This window comes from Prosopis cineraria, unplaced genomic scaffold, assembly GCF_029017545.1.
Source record: "Prosopis cineraria cultivar Desert tree isolate PC_DT_omini unplaced genomic scaffold, ASM2901754v1 PC4, whole genome shotgun sequence".
Lineage (NCBI taxonomy): Eukaryota > Viridiplantae > Streptophyta > Magnoliopsida > Fabales > Fabaceae > Prosopis > Prosopis cineraria.
This window is the reverse complement of record NW_026555335.1, coordinates 35,585,399-35,608,886: the sequence shown is the minus strand read 5'-3', so window position 1 is coordinate 35,608,886 and position 23,488 is coordinate 35,585,399. Positions and strand designations below refer to the sequence as shown.

Here is a 23,488-nt window from a genome sequence, read left to right as displayed (position 1 = left end):
ATTTGTAATAAGTTAAAGAAATTTATCAAGTGCCTGAAAATATATGAAAACATATAGTAAAAATATTAAATATAAGAGAAATACTTAAATAGCTCGGATGCACTACATCATTTATAGTTTATTCAATAAAAATCATATTTAAATAAAATTAAATATAAATTAATTTTGATATCAATGATAATAGAGAGAGAAAATATAAAAATCAAATGTATATTCTATTATAACCATAAAATTAATTAAAAAAATGTTATATAAAATTTTATTTAAATTATTTGAAATATTTTAATTTGATAGAATTAAATAATATGATTATTTAGTCTACTTAAATATTTTTTTAAATATAAAAATATGACTTAAAAATAGAAAAAAAAAAAATAAGCAAAACTAGCATGCACCTGAGAGGAGAAGAGAGAGCGCGCCTTGTGAAAACTGAAATGAAAGACGAGAATATAAAATAACTCAGTAACAGCCACAGTTTCCAAAAAACCGTGGCTCATTAAGTGGCGAGCCACATTTTTTTTCACGGTTTTTCCAAAAAAAGTGGCTCACTTTTTAATTGAAAAAAATGTGGATCCGTGAGCCTTGGTTTTCTCATTAAAAAAAAAGTGATTTTCATTCATTCAAAAAAACAATGTTATACTCACGGTTTTTTTTTTCCAAAAGACATAAGATTAATCATGATTTAAAAAAACTGTGGTTATTCCGTAGCTATTGCAATATTTTTCTGTGGTATGAATTGAATGGGCAAAAGAAATAAAAATAAAATAAAATAATTAAAATGAAAAGAGGTCAACCATGTTCACGACAGAAAAGAGAAAAATTAATTTATAAAATTGAGAGTTATAATTTATAACATTTATGAAGATGTAATGATGTTTATATTATAACATGTAATATCAAATTATTTATATTTATAAAGTAATTTAATTTTTTTATTTTAATTTTTTAATACATTTCATTCATATCATATCTTCATGTGATAAGATTGTTCTGAACAAAGCATTATACGTTGCCTATAATAATAATAATAATATATATATATATATATATATATATCTCTCTCTCTCTCGCTCTCTCTCTCTCTCGAGATAATATCCATGAATATAATAATATCAACTCTAACTGCTTTTCAAGTCAAGATAGTTTATGGAACAAATTATTAATTTTGCCTTGCCTTAAATTTTGTAGGCAGCGTTGTTTTTAACTACTCTTCCGCCTTTATATATAAAAAAAATTAAACATTTTTTATTTATAAATATAAAAAATTTATTAATATATTTTTTTAATGAATAGTTTTATTGTACTCTTATTAAATTAAAAAATAAATATTCTTATTAATTTACTTTAAAAAGAGATTCATTTTGTATTTACAATAATGAGAGGTAAAATTGACATGTTACTATACTTTTAATTAAATAACTATTTTTATTGTTTTATATTATTTGATTAAAACATCTTATATATAGGGACGAAAAAAATAATTAAAAATTACCTAGTTAAGATTACCGTTATTGAAGGTTTTCAATTATCCCTAGTTCGGCAGAAGTGAAATTTTGCAGCCACGTAGTGCAATATACTTGAATTTACATGGAACATTGTACTTGTCAACAATTTTAGTTTAATATATTTAATGTAAAATTTTATAGCAATCTAAAGCTATAATACTCATTACAATAAGTCATAATAAAGACTGTATTTATTTTTCAAAATCTATGCAATATGTAGGTAGTGGAGGAGAGCTAGTTAATTCCTCATAATATACTAAATTTAAATTTAATTTTTTGCTAAAAAAGTATTTATATTTAATGTTATCTCAAATAGAATTGTCTCAACAAAAAAGAATGGAACAAAATTTATAAGTCAAGTTGAGATTATAGCAAGTTTATCGACTTTTTCTTTCTTTCTTTTAAAGATGTGAGAATAATGTTTGAAGTCTCACACAAAATGTTTTATTAATAATTTTAGTTCAATTATTATAGTAATTTACTTTTTTTATATGGAACTTGTATGTAATTATCTGTTCAAAGATTACATTTCCTTTTATTTTAACTAAATTTGGGGTGAAAAAAGACATTTTCAAAAAGTTACTTATTATTTACGCAAGAGTGTCCCTCGACAGTGGATCCGTGGCGCAATGGTAGCGAGCGCGTCTGACTCCAGATCAGAAGGTTGCGTGTTCGATTCACGTCGGGTTTCAATTCCCATTATTTTTGTCCTTATCGATCATTTGATTTAACCACAAGGAGAGGATGCGTGACTCTGCCGCATCTTTTTTCATTAGGACAGCTCTTCGCTAATTTAATTTTCTATTTATAATTAGCTCTCCTCTAATTTGTGGATCCTTTTACTACTACGATGTTTTCAATTTTAATTATAAGCTAGCGTTATATGCGAGAAATGCAATTATTAACTTAATATCACAAAATTATCAGACAAAGTTTGAACTTCAACTTTCTAACATTTCAAAAGTACTTTTTCACTTTTGAAACGTGGGAGGTTATTTGATTGTTTGGTTTACATTTTCTCTTCAAAAGTTCATTCTAAAAATGTTTAAATGTACTTTCATATTCAATTTAAAAAAATTAAAACATTTTCATCTTAAATGTGACAGATGGGCATTAATGAGTGAGTCAAAACTTATTAGGGGGAATGACATTAAAGATATTAAAAGAAAAAATTATTACAATAAAAACTTATAAATTTTGCATCAATATTATATTGTGTAAAAAAGAACTATTGTAAAAATCTGAATCTTAACTTATATTTTTTGTTAGTTTTTTCTCATAAATTTAACAAGTTAAATGCTCAATTTTCACAACAATATGTTCGTGTTTTCACAACACTATATTTGATACAAAATTGATAGGCTTTTATTATAATAATTTTTCTTTTTAAAGCCTCCAATGTCATTCTCCTTATATTATTTTTCCATTTACCCTTAAAACACCACAAGCCACACGATGTGGATGCCTTCTTTCTTTTAGCATGACTTATCCACCTCCAATCACTACCCCTCTTCTTCTCAACTTGGTGCTAATTGTAGGTGCTCATTTTTTAAACTTTATATTATTTTTTAGTTGTTGATTATTATACATTTGGTCTCTCTATAGCTATTTGTAAGTGCCAATTTTTAAAACTCATATTATTTTTTATTTTTATTATTTAACATATCAAATTTTATATTATTTAAAATTTTTATTACATTTTTTAAACATTTCTAACATAATATAATAAAAATTATAAATAATCATAAAGCAATATGGTAATTGCACATACACAAACATATTTCACTATATATAATCCAAATAATTTTTAGTTTACAAACTCATTTTTTAAAAAATATATTTAAATATAAATTTTGTTATAATAAATAACTTTTATTAAATTAATTTTTATCAAATGAACTTTTAATAAATTAATTTTTAACCAATGAAAAGGCGAAACACGCGTGCTTAGAGGCTTAGGGCAATTACTAATACATACCTCATGTTTATTTTTCATGTTGCCTTTCAGATCTATAAGAGTAACTAGAATAGTCAGTTATCTTAGTTATTTTTTAAGTTAGAGTATCATAACGCAATCAGAAAACCACCATTTTAAATCAAAGATTTTACACACACGCACACACCAAAGAACTATTCTTTATCTTTGTCATTTTTGAGTTAGAATATCACAAGGCAATCAGAAAACCACAATTTTGGATCAAAGATTTCACACACACACACACACACACAAGATCTACAAATTTCCCCAGATTGATAGTATATAGGTGATTGTCCCAAAAAAAAAAATGATATTACATAGGCTAATGGTAGAGTATTTCAATTTCTCAATTAAGATACCCCACCGTGCAAGCATCATCTTAATTTTACATTTTAGTGTGCATTTGATTCTGATTTACAAGAGACTTTATATCATTACACTTTTTGTGATTACCCCTACACAAGAACTATATATCGTTTGGCTCATTATCCATTTATTCCTCAAACATCTCTACCCATGGTCTTGTCTTCTAGATCTTACAGATTTCTAAATCTTTGTTCAAGAATCAAAAGTTTTAGAATGTGGAACACACTTACCTTCATTTTTCACTTGATCTGGTATAATATAAATCAAGCTCTCAATGCAAGGAAGATAATTCTAGCTATGCAGGTTATTCACTACTTTAATGACAATATTTCTTTTTAAAAGGTGCATGCAGATATACAATAATGGGTGGCAATATAAAAAAGCTATAAACTACATGGTCACAAAAGAAAGATCTTCACTTTCTTTTGCCAACCTTCGATTGATTTCAGTTTATAAGTTAGGAAATTCAATTTACTATCTTTAAAGAAAAGAAAAAAGAATTTACAGTGTTGTCTCTTATTACTCAACTATGAGAGATAGATTGAATTGCTTCTTTGCAAATTTAAAGCTATTTCCCTATATCACTTCTTAGCTTTTTATGTTTGCAACCTCTTGTTCTAGATCAAAAACTTCTTCTCTTTAATTTGAATCATCTTGGAAACTTTGCAAGTTAAGGAAAATTTGAAGATTAAACATAATAAGGGAGTTTGCTTTATCCTAATCGACAACCCCTCATAAATCAAAACATTTCCAAGCTTTTGCACAACTTTAACAACTCCAGCCTTCAGAAATGTAATCTCAATTTTTTCTCTATATTCTTTTCCTCATTATTTTAATAAACTTGTATATTAATGCTTACTTTGTGGACTTCTTTTTTCTTTTATTAATATATTTACCTTTTTACTATAACAATTGTAGAGAAGGATGTATGTTAAAAATAGTAAAATAACACTAATTATTACAAAGAATTTAAATGTAAATTCAATGAATGAAAGTTTTGATTAGTAAAAAGAATTAGTGCATCATAAGGTAATGAAACAAGTTCAAATTCTCATTAAAAAATACTCATATTTAGTTCCTAATTATGTTTTAAATATTATTTTTTTAATAAAGAGGATATGTATGAGTAAAAAAAATAATATAGATTCAAAATATCAAGGGCTTGTTTGATTTCTGTTTTCATTTTTTATTTTTAAAACTATTTATAATACAGTTTTTAATTATTTTTTTAAAATAAAATAAAATAAAATTTGTTTGGTTATATCAATTTAAAATAATTTTAAAATTAAAAATAGATAATAATACTGGTTATAGGTGTGTTAGGTCGTGGTAATAAATAATATAATTAGTCAAGATAATTAATAATTTTTAATAATTAAATGCAATATTTTTAAAATAAAAAAAATAAAACGAAAATAACTTGAATTTATTTTTAATGAAAACAGTTTTAAAAATAAACTAAATGAAAAATATTTATTTAACGATTTTTGAATTTTTTTTTTTTAAAACATACCATTTGAAAACAGACAACAAACAGGCCCCAAGTTACCCCGTGTCACTGAATCTGGGAATTTCAATTTGTTTTAGATATTATTTTGTCGCAAAACGCGTCGTCCGTTTTTTTTTTTTTTTTAATCGGCAACGCTCAACCTATCTTCTCGTTCCTCTTCATATGCGCTACAAGCCTACGACTACAAGGCACACGCATCCTCATGGCTTGTATCAGTAAATATTCTGGAAAATTAGGAATGGCTTCGAATCCATTTCAATGCCACTCTTTGCAGCTTTCCCAAATTCCCACGTCTTCTCTTTCTTATCCATTGCCCAATTGCAGGCGAATCCAGCCATCACGGTTTCAACTGGCTACACCCACAATCCGAATTTCATGCGTTTCCGTCAGTCACAAGAGTAAATCCAGTGACAAATCCGAAGCTCAAGAGCTGGTTCGCTTGCTTATGGGCAAGTTTAGTGACAGAGAGCCGATATTGAAGACATTGAACAAGTATGTGAAGCTGGTAAGAACCGAGCACTGCTTTCTGCTGTTTGAAGAGCTTGGAAAGCATGATAATTGGCTGCAATGCCTTGAGGTTAGTTTCGTTCTTTCAATCTTAGACAATATCTCGGTAATATAAATTAGTTGGTTCTGCTTTATCTGTACCTTTGTCGATAACTGATAATGAGATTATCTGATTGGTATTTCTCTGCTACCATATCTCCAAGATTGGTAGTGCCGAAATATTCAGTCAGTGGGACTGGGAGATAACCCGAATTTGTAGGGTTTTTAAACTTGGACATCAATTTTCTTTTCATGCGAATGATTGAACAGTTCAGTTTACTATATGTTTCCAGCAAAGTTTTAGGAGTCACATTTGCCAGACATGGTTTTAACAGAAATTCACCACATCACTCTACTGATGTGTTTCTTTGGTTCATGACGTAGTTGGCTGATGCATTATGTACTTAATAAGCTACTCCATATCACCATTTAGCACATGCTGGGTATTAAAAGTAAAAAGGAGCACAGAAAAATAGCTATGATATTTTACAATTTCAGCAGCTATATGTTTGTCTCAAAGTGTTTAATATTCAGGTTTTCAGATGGATGCAGAAGCAACGCTGGTATGTTGCTGATAATGGGGTTTACTCAAAATTAATATCAGTAATGGGAAAGAAAGGACAAACGAGACTGGCTATGTGGCTTTTTACGGAGATGCGCAATACTGGCTGCCGCCCAGATACTTCAGTCTATAATGCACTCATCACAGCCCATCTTCATTCACGGGATAAAACAAAGGCTTTAGCCAAAGCTCTTGGTTACTTTGAGAAGATGAAAGGAATGGAACGATGTAAACCCAACATTGTAACATACAACATTCTGTTGAGAGCTTTTGCCCAAGCTCGGGATGTGGATCGAGTAAATTTCTTGTTTAAAGACCTCAATGAGAGCATTGTTTCACCTGACATTTACACTTTTAATGGTGTCATGGATGCTTACGGAAAAAATGGGATGATCCGAGAAATGGAAGCTGTACTCTCTCAAATGAAAAGTAACCAGTGTAAGCCTGACATAATCACCTTTAATCTGCTTATTGATTCATATGGGAAAAGGCAGCAATTTGATAAGATGGAACAGGTTTTCAAGAGTTTATTACGCTCCAAAGAGAAACCAACTCTGCCTACATTTAATTCAATGATTTTGAACTATGGGAGGGCACGTCTTAGGGATAAAGCAGAAAATGCTTATAAAAAGATGACTGAGATGGGTTACAAACCTAGCTTTGTCACTTATGAGAGTCTAATCTATATGTATGGTCTATGTGATTGCATTTCCAGAGCCAGAGAGTTATTTGATGGGCTGATTGAGTCAAAAGTTGAGATAAAAGTTTCAACCCTAAATGCAATGCTCGATGTTTACTGCATGAATGGTTTGCCCATGGAAGCTGATGCTCTTTTTGAGGGGGCAAGAAGTATACAAGTTTTTCCAGATTCATCAACGTATAAACTTCTTTATGGGGCTTATACTAAAGCCAGTTTGAAGGAGCATCTAGCTAAATTGCTAAAGCATATGGATAAAGATGGTATTGTCCCTAATAAGAGATTCTTCTTGGATGCTTTGGCTGCTGTTGGGTCTCTACCAGCAACTTCAAAATCAGAAAATGCTAGTGCTGATTCAAGCAAACTACAAGATCTTGCTAAGGGTCAGCTATAAAGGTAGTTGGCAGTTCATGCGAATGAAACTCCTAATGAATATATCTACTGGAGACTTGCATAAAAGAGAATAGCTCCCTTGTAAGGTGGTACGTCGATCTCTTTGCTGCCACTTTCAGCTCACTCTAATCTGCATGGAAAGATTCTTCTGAAGAACCGATTTTCAATTGATGCACATTTGACCTATATCAGTATTTTTGTTTTCCTTAACTTTGTAGAAAATATTTTTCCTTGAAACTAAATAGCTTATCTCATAATAGGGCTTCTCTTTATCATGCTAACTTGCAAACTCATAGGTTTGCTGTTGGTTTTAACAGTAACCAACGCCTTGAAGATTTTGCTTCAAAACATGCAGATTAAAACTTAAGAAAGTAAGAAACAATGGGCAGTGAGAATAATTTTGTCCCCTGATGTGCCTGAAATTTCTTGTTCCATAAATATTAATCTGACCTAGAACCTTTTGTAAATTTAGTCATCTAAATGCAACAATTAGAGCTGGGAAAACCTTGGGAAGTTTCAGATGACTAGGAAAAATTGACTTTGGGAGCTGAAAGTTAGTTATCTAAGAACAAAAAACTGAGGATGTGTTAATATTCATAAATTATACTATCTCAGCGTTAAGTTAATTGGGTGTGTTTTTAACAATGACGAAGTTTCTAAACAGTCTCAATGAGAAACTTTTGTTTCTTAGCAGCCTTCCTGTAACAGTTTCCGTAACTTTTATCTACTTGTGGACTGAATTTAATATTTTCGCTGCTGCATTTGCCATACTAGTCATATTTCTTGTATTTCATTGTATATTAATGACAGTTTTTCTTTCTGTTTTTCAGGATCTGCTAACCTTCAATACTCTGATCCTTTTACTTGCATGCTCAACAACGCCGAATCATGATTTTTTGCAAAGAAATTTTGTGAGAACGTTGAGTGCATTTTCGCTTGATAGTTTAAAGCACTCCGATCATTACTGCTGGGGGAGTTTTCAGGCCTATTTGCTTCTTGGGAATCGACTATTGTTACATGAACTCCATTCCTCTTTCCCCTCGTTTATTTATGATATTTAATAGGATGATGTAAACTAAAGACTTTATTTAGATGAAATTTTATTTTAGGTAGAGCTGTGGTCTGTGGATGGGACTGTCACAAGAGTGAAACACTGAATTTTTTTTAATAGGATCTTCATAAACGGAAACATGAACATAAACCCTAAACCCTGTTTCTAAGCTTGGCTTATGTTTTAACTTATTCCATCCATTTTGTTCTTGTCTAAGGCAACTAATGTTCCCTTATTGGTGATGTTAGTATTGAACATCGAATGAGATGACAGCGAGAATGATGCTTCTTATAATGCCTTGTGAAAGAATGAAAATTTTTATTTGATCTTTTTTATTAGTATACTGGGATATGTCTGCGGAAAGGTTTAAGCATGTGTGAATAGATTAGACTTGGTGTGGAGAGAAGTTTCACTTCAAATAGAGTTAGGTTAAAGAAGAAATATATGATAAAAAATAATTAATACCTTCATTTTGAGTTAAAATGTGATGGTGTTTATTTTTGTGTTTTCTTGAAATTATTGATAAAACATAGTACAAAGGTGATGAAAAAAGAGTCTAAGACGTGTTATTAGGTTGAATTATTACATGGTAACATTGGTAAATTGTTGAGGTAATAAGAAGACCATGTTTTATGATTAATGGTAAACTCACTTAAATGAAAGATTGTTGAAATGCCAAGTGTAAGTGAATTTAACTTGATGTGAAAAAAATCTCACTTCAAATAAATTTTGATTGGATAAGAGGTATATAAGTGAGAAAGACTTGTAAATTCAATGCTTTGAGATTTGAAATTAAGATATGCTATCATCCTCATTTCTATATATCTTCTTGGAATCATCAACCCAGCTATATTCTCCGTTCTAAATCCTCATGGTTAGGTTTAATTTTATTCACTGCATGGGTCTTTGAAGGGAGTTTGCAACCCTGCTGCTGCAACGTCTCATGACTTTCATGGGTCTTTGAAGAGAGTTTGTCCTCATTGGAATACCATGGGTGACAAAGTGATGTATCAAACCTGACAACCGCCAAAGCTAGTGAATTATCGGCACCAAATCTAAAAAACCAAATTTATATAAACAATTTATTTGCTTACATATATATTAAGCTAAAATGTTAAGCTTCACCTAAAAATTGCATGAACCAATCCATTTAATCCAAAGTCAGCTAAATCAACACTGACTACCTAAGAATAGGAAAAAATTAATTATTTTATCATGAATTCAGTCCATAAGGACTGGGTATACAATCTATGAATTTTTCATGATACAAACCCCATACAAAACGTCAGACAATATACTCCACTATCAAGAACTCTTGGCCTCCATGGCAGGACTGAACTCGTCCTCATCATTGCCAAATCCTTGGAAGCTGGAAGACCCAACATTGTTACATTTAGTCAATCTACTTTGCTGTCATGGGAAAATCTGCAAGTCTGGAAAAGTGGGGGGGACATGGCAAATCATTATTATGTATGGAGCCCTCATTTATAATAATATATGAAATGCGGTTGATTTGTACACATTGAGATATTCACAACTCACTTTGCTTCTGAAGCACCAATTAAAGAGTTATAGTAGGAACTCAACCCTCTTCTGACTCTGCACATTAAAATGGATATCAGAACAGAAGAACTTGCAGTATCACATAACAGAAGTGAACACTCAGCGTCTGGAAGGAAAACCATCAAGGTTGGTACTTGGGACTTCAGAGAAATAAGCAAATGTTAGTCGAAAAGCAAAAACACCTCCTTTTTGCAATATGGAAACAATACCATGAAAAATTATGCATATACAAAAGCTCGATACAACATCCTTCTTACCATGTATGGCATCCATGTTATTCTCCTTGTAAACACCAAGGGGTGATCCATGGACTGAGAGGAGCATCTCGCCAGGTTTCGGAAGCCTAAGTGTTTTGGGTGTCATACCAACAGACAACCTTTGACTACTCACCTGCATAAATCAAACAAACTAATTTCTCCAGCTTTAAGAGAAAAATGCCTATCTGGAAATCCCTTCAGCTTCTATTGATAGCCAACAAATATGAGTTTGTAATGAATTCCAAGCTGCTTCTTTATCTTGATTCCCATGAAATCAATTTCTCCAGGTTTGCTACTAAGATTATTGTAGGTTGTTGACCAGATTTTCAGGGATATGTTCGATTAATAACTAAAAAATGCAGCTTACTCTTTCAAGCATTAATGCATGGGACTATGAGTAATGTATTCCTTCACGGACTTCATATCCTAGCTTACAGTCATTACATGATTTTCTGAAGATCTGGGTGCAGACCAATTGGCATTTGGAAGTTAACATGCATCAACTAAACTAATTTTGTGCCATAGAGCTCAGTTATATGGCATGCAGAGAACTGCAAATTATTTGTGCATTTTGACAAAATTATATGAAAATTCTGTATTTGAATTAATGATGCAAACATTTAATCTCGTTCTAAACATTGCCTAGGGTCAATGACTACTTACAACTTGAAAATAAAGAAGCCTGACAAAAAATAATAGCGCAGAAGCAAAGCCCAGAAATAAAACAAGAGGAAGATGATACAAAATACAAACCCCAGGAGTCCGAAGAGCTTCTTGCATTGCAAGAGCCTGAGCTTCTGATGGCTCCTCCATACTCTAAATAACAGGCATGTCATATAATTAGCAAAGAACAAGTTTAATCAAATGTTTAACCAAAATAAGTTTCAGCTTCTGGCATAAAATTAAAGCATAAGCGGAACTTACAAAATCCTTAATATACAAGTTATCAGAACCAAGAAAACTTGTTCTTCCTGCCAATAATCAAATAACTATAGTCAGGTAAAATCTATACGAAAAAGAAAAGAAAGGGTTCAATTATGAAGAAAATAAAGAAATTACCAGCCTTGCTAGAGTATTCAAAGCCATCCAAAGGAGGCATTGCAGAAGAGAAGTCAGGAAAAGCCATGGACAGTCTTTGCAGAAGAGAAGCATGTACATCTCTTCCTCCAGCACAGCTCATGGACATCCTCTTGTCATTATCATTCCATCTCAATTCAAACTTCTTATTCTCTTTGTCACTTACAACAGAAAGATTTGGGAGAATTTCTTTGAAAATTTGTTGCACCGGAGTCTGGAGCTGTTCCTCGCTAAAATACGATCGAAGTAAACGCAACTCTGTCAGCAAATGTTCAACCTCCACATTACGCACAGCCCTAATGGCAGTAGCTTGTCGCTCAACTGGTAAACAGAAATCGTTAAAGTTAGAATTTAAAACTTAAAGGTACCAAACGATGTGGAGATCTGCTGATCTGGAGAGCAGCAATTCAATGGAGTCCAGTCCACAAATTCGAAGGCATAAAATTTCGCCTTTTCACATATAAATAGGCTTCAAAACCTAATTAGGTACTATACTAATTTTCACAATTAGAAAGCACAAAAGGGACGAAAAAAGCACACAGAAAAATATACCCTCGAGGTCTATGAATTGAGCTTGTTGCGGTTTAATTTGACTCTCCTTGGGCTCGTTCTTGCCGTTTCTATTGGCTTCAGGTGACGATTCGGTCTTTTGAACGGTTCTCTTGACTCTACGTCTAGCCATTTTCACACTAACGAAGCAAATCGCTCACTGATCCAACGGCTTCCGCGGGAAAAGCGCATCACCAGTCAAAAGGCAAAACTGCTGAACATGAAACACACTGCAGACTACAAATCAGAGAAATGCAGTTAGGGTTACAGAGTTCTTACTGTGGAAGCATGAGCACCGAACGATGATATCACAATTTTGTGAGGGAAAAGAGACTGCGGGAGGAAGAACCGAACCACAGATTGAATTTTTTGAACGTTAGGGCAGGACGAATCGAATTCTTTGTTTTACATCTACATTGAAATCGTCAGAGGAAAAAAATCCTTTCAAAATGAAAATTATGGAGACTTCTGGGCCATAAGAAGACCTTTGGTGGCCCAGAAGAACATTGTAAATTAACATGGCCCAACAACATACTGGGCTCTGATCAGATTATGGAATGTGCCTATGTTGGGCATCTCGTTGATCCATTTTACGTGACACATCTAAAACTAGACAACGTAATTGACAAGGAAATCCAGACCAAGCCCTAATCTAAATAGCTTAATCTGAATACCAGGATTCTTTATTATTATTAATTATTAATAAAATGAAATTAATCTTTACCTTAGATTTCACTTAGTGCTAACAAACCCTCTTCCCAACTCCACTTTGCACATTTTGTATGTTTTAATGTTCTGGTAATTATTTGTTTTGAATATTGTTCTTGAAAATATTTAGGAGGTTAATTTATATATTTTCATTTTTACTCTTTTAAAGCTTGCCCATCTCATCCAAATGCATATGGAATCTGGGGAGTGAATGCGGATAAGAATGAAGAAAATGGGCCCTTTGATATCTCATTTATTTTGTACAGATGACATTATAATATTTGCATAAGCTTCTTACATCAAGCTAATGTGATTATGAAATGCATTAACAATTTCTGTACGTGTTCAGGGTTGAAAGTCAGCTCTACAAAAACTAGAATCTTCTACTCTAGAAATGTGAACCGTAATAGATGCAATGAGATCAATTATGTGCTTGGATTTACCTAGATTGCTAATTTGGAGAAATATTTAGGGGTTACTCTACATCATTCACGGGTTAAAAATGATGCTTTTAAGGAGGTGGTTGAAAACATCAAGAAGAGACTTGCAAGTTAGAAAGTGAATTTGCTATCTTTGGCTGGCAAATGCATACTAATCACCTCTGTCTCTTCAGCCATATCTAGTCATGTGATGTAGACCTCATTATTTCTAGTGAATACTTGTGAACGTTAATAAAGGATTCTTGTGGGGTACCACTAAGCAACAATGGAAGGTTCACCTAATTGCTTGGCGATGACATCCACTTCTTACCCGGAGATTGAAACTCAACTACTTAATAGCTTGTCACAAATGTTTGATACTGTGGAAATTAGAAGGGTGATTTTTGATATGGGGCCACTCAAGTCACCTAGACAGGATGGGTTAAATGCCCTCTTTTTCCAAAGTCAATAGAATATTTTTGGGCCATCAGTTGTGTCAGCGGTGCAAAAATGCTATGGGGAGCCTCCTTTAATCGTCAATATTTAATAGTACCTTCATTGTTCTTATTTCAAAGAAAGACAATCCAAAGAATATCTAGGATTTTCGGCTGATTAGCTTGTGTAATGTGGTGTATAAGGTTATTATGAAGCTGACTGCTAGGCCAAAAAAATAGGTTAAGCCCATCAATCCAGCCCGTTTTAACCCATATAATACTGTAGGGTTGGGCGTGCAAATATTACCCTAAAATGATAAATTGGGCTTAAACAAGTTAGCCCATTTAAGCTCATTTAATTTAGGACTTGAAAAAAAAAATTAAACTAAATCTTATTCTACATTACATGTCAACCCATATCTATCGAGGAGGGAAAGCAAAAAAAAAAAAGAAGAAGAAGAAGAAGAAGGAAAAATAGCAATGAAGGATTGCTAATTAAAATTTATATCAGTTAAGGATCATTTGTTGTCAAAATCTGAGTGGATACTTGTAGATTCAGGTTAGTCTTTATTAACAAGTTTTCATTTGGATTTTAATGACAATTCATTCTAAATTAACAGCTCATTCTAGCTTGTTTTTCATTCAGGTTTTAACAATAACTAGTCTTTAATTAATATAGATTTCATATAGAAATCCGTGGTTACTATTTTCCAAAAAAAATACGACCCTAAATCCCTTAATTCATCTAGATTCACAATAATGATTCATTCAATTTAACATTTACTCTTCTTTCTTCAATATGCTTCTCTTCTTTTTGCTATTGCAAGTTGTCCTCGTTCTTCAGCAAGTCATTGCGTTGCTGTCTCTGTCCCTGTCATCACAACTCACAAGTCATCCTTGCTTCTGCTTTTGCTCACTCTTCAGTCGTTCCTATTGCTGACTTTGATAGTGCTCCCTCCCAAGAATCAAGTCTCAACAATACTTGACTAGTAGATGCTTGCTGCCATCAATCCCTAAGTCCTCCTATCACTTATCATGCCCGTGCATTCATGACTCATAAGTTAAGCTTTATTTGATGAATGCGTGTGTGCTCTTTGTTTTTCTCTATCTCCTAGTCCCATATCTCAGTCCCTCAATCTCATCTAGTCTCAATTGAGTGTTTCTTGGCTTGGTCAATCCATTGCTTATTGCCTTTCTATCATTTCATTTGTGTTTTTAGTTCATTTAGATGTTATTTAGTTAGTTTTTTCATAGCTTTCTTAATTAGGTATTATATTGGAATGAAGAATTTTTTGTTTGATTAAAAAATTTAAAATCATAATAAAAATAGTTAAAAGGGCCTAAAGCCTATAGGGCCAGCCCTAAGCCCACAATATTGAAGGCCGAGCTTTGCATATCAAGGTCTTAAAGGGAATTTAGACTTAAATGGACTAGCCCTTTTAGGCTTGAGCTCACTTGTTTTTCCAGCTCTAGTGACTATTAATAGAATTAAGAATATAATGCCTTATATCATTGCTCCTAATCAGTGTAGCTTTATGCTTGGTAGGGAGAGCTCAGATAATACCATAGGTGTAACCTCCCTGAGGTTAAACCACAATTTACTCCAAATCATAGTTATCCAAGATTTTAAAAGGAGAATTTTTTAAAATTATTTCAAAGGAATTCCAATTTTTCATTTCAAATCTCAAATATAATTTAAAGATTCCAAATCAAAGTCTTAAAAAAAAAGCGGAAGCTTAGAAATCAATTGGAACCCAAATAATGAGTTTTAAAACTTAAAAATTATTTCTGTGTAGAAAATGACACGTGTGCTGTGGCTTACGGCTTATGCACTGCGGCGTGTCTTCTCTGTGCCATGCGCCGTGGTGCATTACATGAAATTTGATATATTAGTGTTGTCATTTGACAGCACAGGGAGTAAACTTTCGATACATCTTAAATCTCCGTCCAATGTTCGATTGAGGTAGTTTTTAGTGTCTACATGAAGCTTTCTCCTAGCTCTAGCTAATGGCACCGGTTTCATACTTAAATTCATTTTCTATCAAAAGTTAGACACCAAAACCTATTTTAACACATTTTTACAAAATTTCTCAAATGGGGTGTTCCAACGCAACCACACATTCCAATAGCCTACACCAACCCTCTAACCACACTCAATGAACTCTTTTAAGGACTCGTGCAACACACCACACGCAATCAAATACACTTATTTCACAAAATCACCACTCAACCTCAATTTTCACAAAATATAGAGGGGGAGGAAAAGTTGCATAAATTTAACCATTTTATTCGTATTTCTTAAAAATACATATGTTCTTACTTGCACAAGTATTTTGACCCTATTCACGGGTCTACAACAAAACTTACTAACCCAGGGTATAAAATATACTAGTTAAACACAAAATCATGTAAGTAGTGCACCAATCATGACAATTAATCCTAGTTAGCAATTACCTTGATAAATACACATGTAAATAGCAAAAGAGAGGCATATAGAGGATTTACTCCATCAATCCTAAGCCTCAGTATGTTTTTCTCGACTCGAATCCAATGAGCTAGGTCCTAAAAATAGTCAAAATTTAGGGTTGAGTATAATCACTCAGTAACCAAGTTTCACTTAATCCTTATAGTTACATATTAATTGTAAATAGATACAATTAGGCATATAAACTCATATATCACATAGCATTAGGCCACGGTTCATAAAACTAATAACCATGTGACCGGGCTTGCCACAAAACACCATATCATGTTATTTTCAAAAACATAACTCAGGGTTGTAAAATAACAACCATGCACCCTTAAAACGTGCTAGACCACAAAACTAACAACTATATGACCGGACTTATATATATAATCATATGCCAACCTTATATCTTCTTGTTACCTCTAACACAAAACACGTGGCTATCACGTGGTTACGTTCTTCACGGACTAACCCAGCCTTCCACTTGTGAGAAGCTACCAAGTTAGAGTTAAGTCACTCACTTATATAATCTGGTTTCCCTAAATACTCACAACCATAGGGTGTCGTACCCCTAATCTAGCCTCCTCATGAGCCGGTGAAGACTAGTTAGGTTCGAGTCCCTCGTAGAACAAGTAAGACAGTCCCGATTCAACCATGGGACAAGGGCTACGTCCCCATTCCAATGGTCAGTGTCAAGGTTAGTTCTCAATTTCAACGGTTAATGCCAATACCATGTGGATTTCAACCAATCTACTCTTTTCCCTAGGCGAACTCCCACCCATGATCATGCTATGTACATTTCACACATAATATGCATTTCAACAATCATTTCTCAACACATGAACTCACATAACACATATACTCTACACTTTAACACATATTTCATCACAATTCTCCACCCCTATTAACAAATCACAATTAATTTCATAAAACATCAAGGGTGGTAGAATCAAGGTTTTCTTTCAAAAGAAACCATTTCACAAATCAACACTTGCTAATACGCATTATCAATTTATTCCACAAATCACATTTTACAAACACAATTAATATTTAACTATAAAAATTAAGTTTTCTCTAGTTATCTCAAACCTTTGAGAGGTCAAAGGTTTACCTCTCACTATATCAACTTCCCAAAGCTTTAACAAGCTCGAAAGGTATTAAGATGAACCTCTCTACAATCAAATCATAAGGATATCATCATCATCTAGCTCTTTAAGCTTTATCAACATAAAACTCCTCATACACTATTTTACCAACTTATAATCACTACCCATTTATACCTAATGGGCTTATTAGATTCCATTAATGCACATTATTATTAACAACACCTCAAACCATCATTATTTTATATTAACCTCTCCCAACTACCTCATAAATACTAATTTTCAGACATTTAATGCTCCCATAGACCAACTACTTTCAAAATCATCAATGTGATGTTCCACTACATTAAAAAACTTCCATATAACTTATTTTAACTAATGGAATTAGACCTATACTCTTATGGATCGAAAATCCATCTCTCAACTCAAACCCTATTATAAACAATCATAAATGAGTAAGGGAAAGGAAGAAGAAGACACCATGATTTTACCTTGAGTGTTTGGGAGGCCTAATCTATTAACAATGGGAATAAATATCGTGCCCTAACAGAGCCAAAACCAAGCTCTTCATTTTCCTCCTTTTCTCTCTTCTGTTTTCACGCAGCTCACGAGCTAAACTGCTGCCCTCCACCATAGTGCATGGCACAGAGAAGCCTGTTACGTTTAAATTGCATCTGTGAGTCGTAATGGACCAACCACAAGCCACGGTGTATGGCACAAAACACAACTCTTTATTTTTTCAACCTCTTTCCTTGCTTGAGTGGCCCGCCATCGATCCAGACTTACTTTTAGGGCTGAAATTACATCAATTATGCCAAGTTAAACTCCTCTGACTACATACCTCATTAACTCACCAACTACCCTAATTAAGTTAATAAATCAAGGTTAAAATTTTTTGAATGTTACAATAGGAGGTGATTCATTCTATGCGTACTATGAAAGGGAAAAAAGATTTATGACCATTAAAATAGATCTCAAAAAGGCTTATGATCGTGTTCAATGGTCTGTTGTGCAAGATTGTCTTGAAGAATTGAGGTTTCCTGGAGAAATGGTGAATATTATTTTTAGCTGCCTGAAATCTTCCAAGATGCAAATTCTTTAGGAAGGGAACAAGACGAAGGAATTTTTACCTTCTTGTGGACTCCAATAAGGTGACCCAATTTCTCCTTATCTCTTTATAATTTTTATCGAAAAACTTGCTCATATGACACAGGATGAGATACAAAAAGGTGCCTGGCAACCAATTTGGCTAACTAAGAATAGGCTTACTCTATCACACCTATTCTTTACAGACAATCTAATTATATTTTCAAAGGTTAATGTGGACCAAGTAAAAGTGATTAAAAGATACTTGGATAAATTCTATGTAGTGTCAAAATAGAAAGTGAATCAAGATAAGTCTTACAATTTTTTTCTTGACTAATATTAATCACACCATAATTGCCTAACTCTTGACCTTATTAGGCTTTTCTAGCACTGCAGATTTAGGAAAGTACCTGGGAGTACCGATGTAGCACAAACGAATGACTAAGGATACTTATATGTATGTGGCAGATAAGGTTAAAAGTAGGTTGAATAATTGAAAGATGACTAACCTTTCTCCTGCTGGAAGGAATACGCTAGTAACTTTTGTCTTAACCACTATACCACAATATTTCATGCAAATAGCTATGCTACCATCAGCAGTATGTAAGGAATTAGAAAAAAATTCTAGATCATTTCTTTAGGGCTCAAAGCAAGATCACAAAAAAGTTCATTTAGTGGTATGGGAGAATATGTGTCATAACAAGGATTGAGGTAGACTTGGAATCAAAAAGCTTAATGCATAAAATGAAGCTTTCTTGATGAAAAAAAGGTGGGGTCTTATACATAAGAAGGACTCACTATGGGCAAGTTTCATTCGTTCTAAATATATATGTGGTTAGGACTTATTACCCATGATCAAGAGAGATAGACCTAAGTCATGTTTTTAGAGCAGAATCAAGCAGACTTAAGATCTTTTTGAGACTAGCTTACAGTATGCTTAGCTCTCGAATAGGCAAGATATAGTTAGATGGAAGTATGAGAAAGAATGGATCCTTCTCTATTAAGTTGGCTTATGATTTGTGTAGGGAAGATGATAAAACTCCTTCATCCTTAAGTAAGCAACTATGGAAGCCTAAGTTGTGATTAGTTAAATAAAACTTATGATCATTACTTGTAATTTCCAACATTTGTAGCAATAGCATAAATTTGACATGTGAACTTGTGATTTCTGTTGTAGTATTGTAAATATAAGAAGAAAAGTTGTGATTATTTAAATAAAACTTGTGATCATTTTATTTTCAATAAGGGCAATTTGATCATTTATATAAATTCATTAATGATAGAAAAGCCCCTAAAGACTTCAATGGAATTATAAAATTTTGAGGAATCAAATTATCATTTATATAATTCATAGGATTTTATTGCTATTTTTCCATTCCTGTTGGCAAAAAAAAAAGATGACAACAATTCCTAACCCTCCATTATCAAACATAATTTTCATCCTAAATAAAGAAAAGCAATGACAACGATTCTAAATTTGAGGCTTTTTATAATTCCCTATTAGTCCAACAAAATAGTTGACATTTCTCCTTTATGATTTTCTAATTTTAAAACTAATTACTAATTAAGAAAAAATTAGTAATTGGTGAGTGATTAGGATTTTGGATGAAGGTTTGATCTTTGGACTCTTTGGAATGTTGGATGAATAGATGCGAGTGCAAAGATTGTGTTTTAGATGAAAACGTGTGCGTGTAGTGAAGATTTTTTTCACTATCCCACACGTCACAACTAATGCTGCTTATACCACAGCACATGACATAGAAAGTTGCCTTAAATGATGCAGGAAGCTCGTGAATACAGAGTAGTGAAAGAAGGAAAAAGCATGGAGAAGAGACGAAGGAGAGCTTCACTCTGCTAGGGCATCAAGTATTAGAGCAGCAAGAGAAATTTTTTACTGATAGCTTATCGAGTAACTTTCATACCGCATTTAGCTTCAATTCTACTACAATTTTTCCAAGTATAAGTTATAAAGAAAATAAATGGGAAAAATTTAAGGGGTTTCTTCCTTACTCTTTTGAAATAAAAAGGTTATCCCGAATTAAAGTAAGGCTTTGCGATTGGTTAAATGATAAAGTTTTGAATTTATAAGCTTAAATTAACCTTAAGCATGAAGAAAAAGGAGTGAAATTTTGAGTAAAGATGTGATGGGGTCTATAGAGGTGATAGAAAGGAGTGATTGGGAGGTAATGAGCCTAAATTGATCAAGTGAAAGGAGAGAAATAACTAAATGTGGTTTTTAGTGATAATTAGTACTTTGTGTCAATTTGATTAATTGATTAATAGTGTTAATTGTGTGTAGATTGGTGTGTTGTGCGTGTAGATTAAGAGAAGAAGAGTGCAGGGAAACATTAGTTGTTGAGACATCCACGGTTAACCTTTCTTATAACAGAAGAGTTGAGATAACTAAATACTTACTCTATTTGACTATCTAATGTAACTGTTTAAGATTATTATCACTATTGCATGAAATTGTTTTAAATTGTGCATGTTTTGAGATAATGCGTGAATGTTGCATGAAAAGGATTTCAATTAAACAAATATAAATTATATACTATTTATATGCAGTTTTAAACACAAACAAGTGATTGGTATGAAAGCATGATCATATAGGTGGGAGTTCACCCATAGGGAGAAGTAGTGAGAGTTCTATGAAATCATTCTCCTTAGTGCCCAATAAAGTGTAGTATTAAAGAATTTCATTTCCTTAGTGCCTATTAAGGTGCGATGTTGGGAATTATCTCTTTAGTGCCCATATAGGATGTGGTATTGGAGATTTGAGCTCTTTAACATCTATGTGATGTGGTGCTAAAGTAATGACACCCCAATTAATGTATGATAAAGGAAAATCGTAGTCCAAAAATGTGATAAAACACCTTTGGCCAATTGATTCTACTACTGAGGGTATGCTCAACTCAATGAGTGTGTATTAGCCTATTAAGAGCCTATGATTTTAGTCAGGGTGATATGGAGGTTCGGATAGTAGTTGATCATGCTAATACTGGTGATGGTTTGTTATGAAAATGTTTTTATAGTGTGGAACTATGTTATATGCTATGTTCGAATGTATATATATGTAATATTTACTTATAGTTACTTATGATAGTTAATAGTAGCGAGTCATTTTATTACTAAGATTATTATTTCACCTCGTGATTATATTTTTATGGGTCAAAGTAGTGAGTTAGGAAAAGGAAAGGACGTTAGACTGCATAGTAGAGTTATCGCCATGAGATCTCAGAGTTTGTATAATGAACTTAATACATTGTTCATTTGTATACAAATAAGTTGCCAAAGGATGCCATATGTATGTTTAAAACTGTAACTTATAGTGATTTTGAGAATTTTAGCCTAATGCGTGTGAAAATATGATACATGCAGTGAATCATGTGATATGGGCTAAGATTTAATTGAAATTATATGGTGAAAGAGTACGAGGTGATTTTTATGGTGAAATATGTTGGTTTTTGTGAATTTTAGCCCAATTGTGTTAAAAAGTGATAAAATGTGATTGTGGGCTGACATGGCTTTATGTGTATATTTGAATATGTTAGCAGTGGTGAACTTGTGTTGAAATTATGAATAAATGGCCAAGAACACATTATTGTGTTCAGTTGTAAAAACAATTTTTATTGTGAAAAGGAGCGAATGAATGGACAAAACTTGATTTATGTGCATATGTATTGTAATTGTTATTCAATCAGGTGTGTTGGGTCCTTTTGGACTTAGTTCTAAGTCCAAAATGGCTTAATGAGATGAAGTATGCGAACTTAATACTTTGGTTCATGAATTTTTGTTAGAAAAAGTGACTTTTTACACTCGACTATCTAAATTTAGATTGAACCATTAGATCGTGTTCAAACTTATCTCATTAGCTAGCTCATGAAACAAACTTCATGTGGATGCTTGAATCACTTTAATCGGACAACGTATGTGAAAACGGCGCACGTAAGAAATTTGCCTCAGCAAATTGTCATATGACAGTAAACTTTTGTCATGTACACCATGGTGCATAGCACAGAATAGAAGTCTGTGGCTCTGTGGTGCACGCCGCGACACATTGCCCTATTTCTAGCCTTGTTTCTTCTATTTTAAGCTATACATTTACAGTGATAAATGCATGTATATGTCTTTCACTGTGCAATGTGTAATATGTGTTTGATTTCAAATAATTTTATTAAAGAAGTCTTGGGTTCTCAAGCGCTTTCAAATAAATTTTACTTGATTTCAGTTTGGTGTAGTGATATGGTGATTAAATTAACCCTTCTTTATATCGAATATGTAGCGAGACTACAATTTGGTATAGGGAGAGGTTACAAAAAGTACCAATGCTACAAGTCCAAATCCCAAAAGAAAGTTCATTTCAAAATACTTACATGTTAGGTGGAGAGCCCCTTGAATTTATTGTTGTAATGATTGTGTGAGTGTTTCAAAAGATAATTCCTCCATTGCCTACATGAGAGGAGGGATCACAACAGTTTTTTTGTGAAATTATTTTTGACAAGAATTAAAAACATTTATCATAGAGGAGTTTTACTGGAAATCCTTATTTTTTCCATTTTTAAATTTGAACTCCAAACCATGGTTTTATTTTGCATTAACTGCACTTTATTTTTCTTAATGATTGAAACCTATTTGCTTCCATTGAATTTTCAAATGGTGGTTTTATTTATTTTAATAGGAAATTAAGTTTTCTCCAATGTCCAGAAACGTTCTTCTCCAATGATATTTTATTCTGTTAAAATGATGGAATGATATTTTATTAAAACAATGGAGTGATGATAATTTATTTGCTTAATAATGGTGCAGGTGGAATGATATTTTATTGTGGAGTGAAGGTGATTTATTTACTTAGTAACGGTGCTTCAAATGGTATTGTTCAATGTGTGGCTATATATATCAGAGTGTGTGCATCAGACAGATGTTAAGCCTTTGAGTTTTTGGACAACTCTCTTCCTCTCTACACTCTATTTTCTAAGTTTAATTTTCCATCTGAATCATTTCTACTATTCTGTTACCTTGTTTATTTTTATAGAAGGGTTTCACTTAATCCTAGGGAGCTCCAACAATTGTGTTAGAATTGCTCTTAATAACAATGTCCTTGGACACAATTTGGATCAAATTTTACATTGCTACCATAAACCCTACTTTATTTGTGAGGCTTTTCGACAATATATATAAAGGTGTGAGTCCAACCATGGAAGAAAAAAGGGAAAAGGA

At 32.6% G+C, this 23,488-nt stretch overlaps 2 protein-coding genes and 1 non-coding gene across 6 annotated transcripts; 2 read left to right on the top strand and 1 right to left on the bottom strand.

Annotated features, from left to right (window-relative positions):
• Nucleotides 1–2,120: 2,120 nt before the first annotated feature.
• On the top strand, nt 2,121–2,197 carry TRNAW-CCA (transfer RNA tryptophan (anticodon CCA)). The gene has a single exon. It is a non-coding gene; the product is annotated as a tRNA-Trp (tRNA).
• A 3,306-nt stretch (nt 2,198–5,503) lies between these two features.
• Nucleotides 5,504–8,824, top strand: LOC129308238 (pentatricopeptide repeat-containing protein At4g39620, chloroplastic-like). Of its 3 annotated transcripts, none has more exons than XM_054949296.1 (3): nt 5,504–5,936; nt 6,440–7,560; nt 8,388–8,824. In XM_054949296.1, exons 1-2 carry the CDS (start codon nt 5,562–5,564, stop codon nt 7,556–7,558), a joined length of 1,494 nt encoding a protein of 497 aa, XP_054805271.1. In that variant the 5' UTR covers nt 5,504–5,561; the 3' UTR covers nt 7,559–7,560; nt 8,388–8,824. The 3 variants fall into 3 exon arrangements, 1 of the variants encoding a protein (XP_054805271.1); XR_008592570.1 differs by having other exon boundaries at nt 5,505–5,936; nt 6,440–7,643; XR_008592569.1 differs by having other exon boundaries at nt 5,505–5,936; nt 6,440–7,646.
• Nucleotides 8,825–9,664: 840 nt separating this feature from the next.
• On the bottom strand, nt 9,665–12,488 carry LOC129308070 (uncharacterized). Of its 2 annotated transcripts, none has more exons than XM_054949058.1 (8): nt 12,334–12,488; nt 12,058–12,226; nt 11,488–11,826; nt 11,353–11,399; nt 11,182–11,244; nt 10,429–10,561; nt 10,151–10,207; nt 9,665–10,041 (listed from the first exon to the last, which is right to left on the bottom strand). In XM_054949058.1, the coding sequence occupies exons 2-7, from the start codon at nt 12,185–12,187 to the stop codon at nt 10,191–10,193; spliced, it is 729 nt and encodes a 242-aa protein (XP_054805033.1). In that variant the 5' UTR covers nt 12,188–12,226; nt 12,334–12,488; the 3' UTR covers nt 9,665–10,041; nt 10,151–10,190. The 2 variants fall into 2 exon arrangements, with proteins under 2 accessions (XP_054805033.1, XP_054805032.1); XM_054949057.1 differs by having other exon boundaries at nt 12,058–12,265; nt 12,334–12,475.
• Between the last annotated feature and the right edge of the window lie 11,000 nt (nt 12,489–23,488).

Bases quoted from the DNA above. Each gene is read 5' to 3' on its own strand.
- LOC129308238 (XM_054949296.1), top strand. From the start codon at position 5,562: ATGGCTTGTATCAGTAAATATTCTGGAAAATTAGGAATGGCTTCGAAT. The intron at 5,937-6,439 runs GTTAGTTTCGTT...TTTAATATTCAG, and splicing joins ATTGGCTGCAATGCCTTGAG to GTTTTCAGATGGATGCAGAA.
- LOC129308070 (XM_054949058.1), bottom strand. From the start codon at position 12,187: ATGGCTAGACGTAGAGTCAAGAGAACCGTTCAAAAGACCGAATCGTCA. The intron at 11,400-11,487 runs GTAATTTCTTTA...GATTATTGGCAG, and splicing joins TGAATACTCTAGCAAGGCTG to GAAGAACAAGTTTTCTTGGT. The intron at 10,562-11,181 runs GTTTGTATTTTG...TGATTTATGCAG, and splicing joins AAGCTCTTCGGACTCCTGGG to GTGAGTAGTCAAAGGTTGTC.